At 37.3% G+C, this 1,009-nt stretch overlaps 1 protein-coding gene across 1 annotated transcript in view; it reads left to right on the top strand.

Annotated features, from left to right (window-relative positions):
- LOC106883444 (4'-phosphopantetheine phosphatase) overlaps nucleotides 1-1,009 on the top strand; it is an 18,639-nt gene that overhangs the window by 12,990 nt on the left and 4,640 nt on the right. The window contains exon 10 of the mRNA XM_014934460.2: nucleotides 424-515. Within this exon, the coding sequence (XP_014789946.1) occupies nucleotides 424-515 (92 nt within the window). The remainder of the gene's footprint in view (nucleotides 1-423; nucleotides 516-1,009) is intronic.

Below are 1,009 nucleotides of genomic sequence, written 5' to 3'. Positions count from 1 at the left end.
CCCCTCACACACACACACACACACACACACCCATCTCAAGACCTAAGTATTTTCATTGTTTGTCTGTTCCTACTATATTTTTCATACACAGAAATAACTAACTTTTGTTTTTGTCTTGGGTGGGTCATTATGCCAATAAAAACAACATGTGCACTGGTCCAATTCTACTTCATAGCTAGTCAGTCGCTTAAATATCTATCCAACTGATTAACTGATCATTTGTTTAACGTGTTGGTTAAACAATCAATCTTTTGTTTGTTTGTCAGTCAAAGTTCCTTTGTCATTGGCTTAAAGACTCTCCCTAGACATAACAAAATTGTTTCACCACACGAATTCACATCTAGTATCCTGTAAACCAAATGCAAAAATGAAGTTAAATAACTAACCTTAATTAAAATCTCTAATCTTTTCGTTCTTTCTCAGATGATGAAAACTATGTCTGGGGTGAAAATCTGGCTAATAATTCCGGTCTGACAAGTCCCAGAGAGATATGTAACCGGACAAAGAGCTGTACGGTACATATAATACTTCTTTGTTTCCCTTCAACCTTTTCATTATTATATTTCTGTTGAAATACCTTACCTTCGTTTTAATTAACTTTGAAAATAATGAAGAATTTAATCAATTAATTTTGTCATTATTAATCTGGTGTTTGGAACATAATTTTATTTGCTTTCAAATCTTAACACAAAGCTGTTATTTTAGGGGAGAGGGTAAGTCAATTACATCAGTCCCAGTGCTCAACTGGTATTTATCTTATCAACTCCAGGGATCTGTTGGCACTCCATCGCTTACGACGTTGAGGGTTCCAGTTGATCCGATCAACAGAACAGCCTGCTCGTGAAATTAACGTGCAAGTGGCTGAGCACTCCACAGAGACGTGTACCCTTAACGTAGTTCTCGGGGATATTCAGTGTGACACAGAGTGTGACAAGGCTGGCCCTTTGAATTACAGGCACAACAGAAACAGGAAGTAAGAGTGAGAGGAAGTTGTGGTAGAAGAGTACAG

Source organism: Octopus bimaculoides, chromosome 27 (genome assembly GCF_001194135.2).
Source record: "Octopus bimaculoides isolate UCB-OBI-ISO-001 chromosome 27, ASM119413v2, whole genome shotgun sequence".
Lineage (NCBI taxonomy): Eukaryota > Metazoa > Mollusca > Cephalopoda > Octopoda > Octopodidae > Octopus > Octopus bimaculoides.
This window is presented reverse-complemented; position numbering and strand designations above follow the sequence as displayed.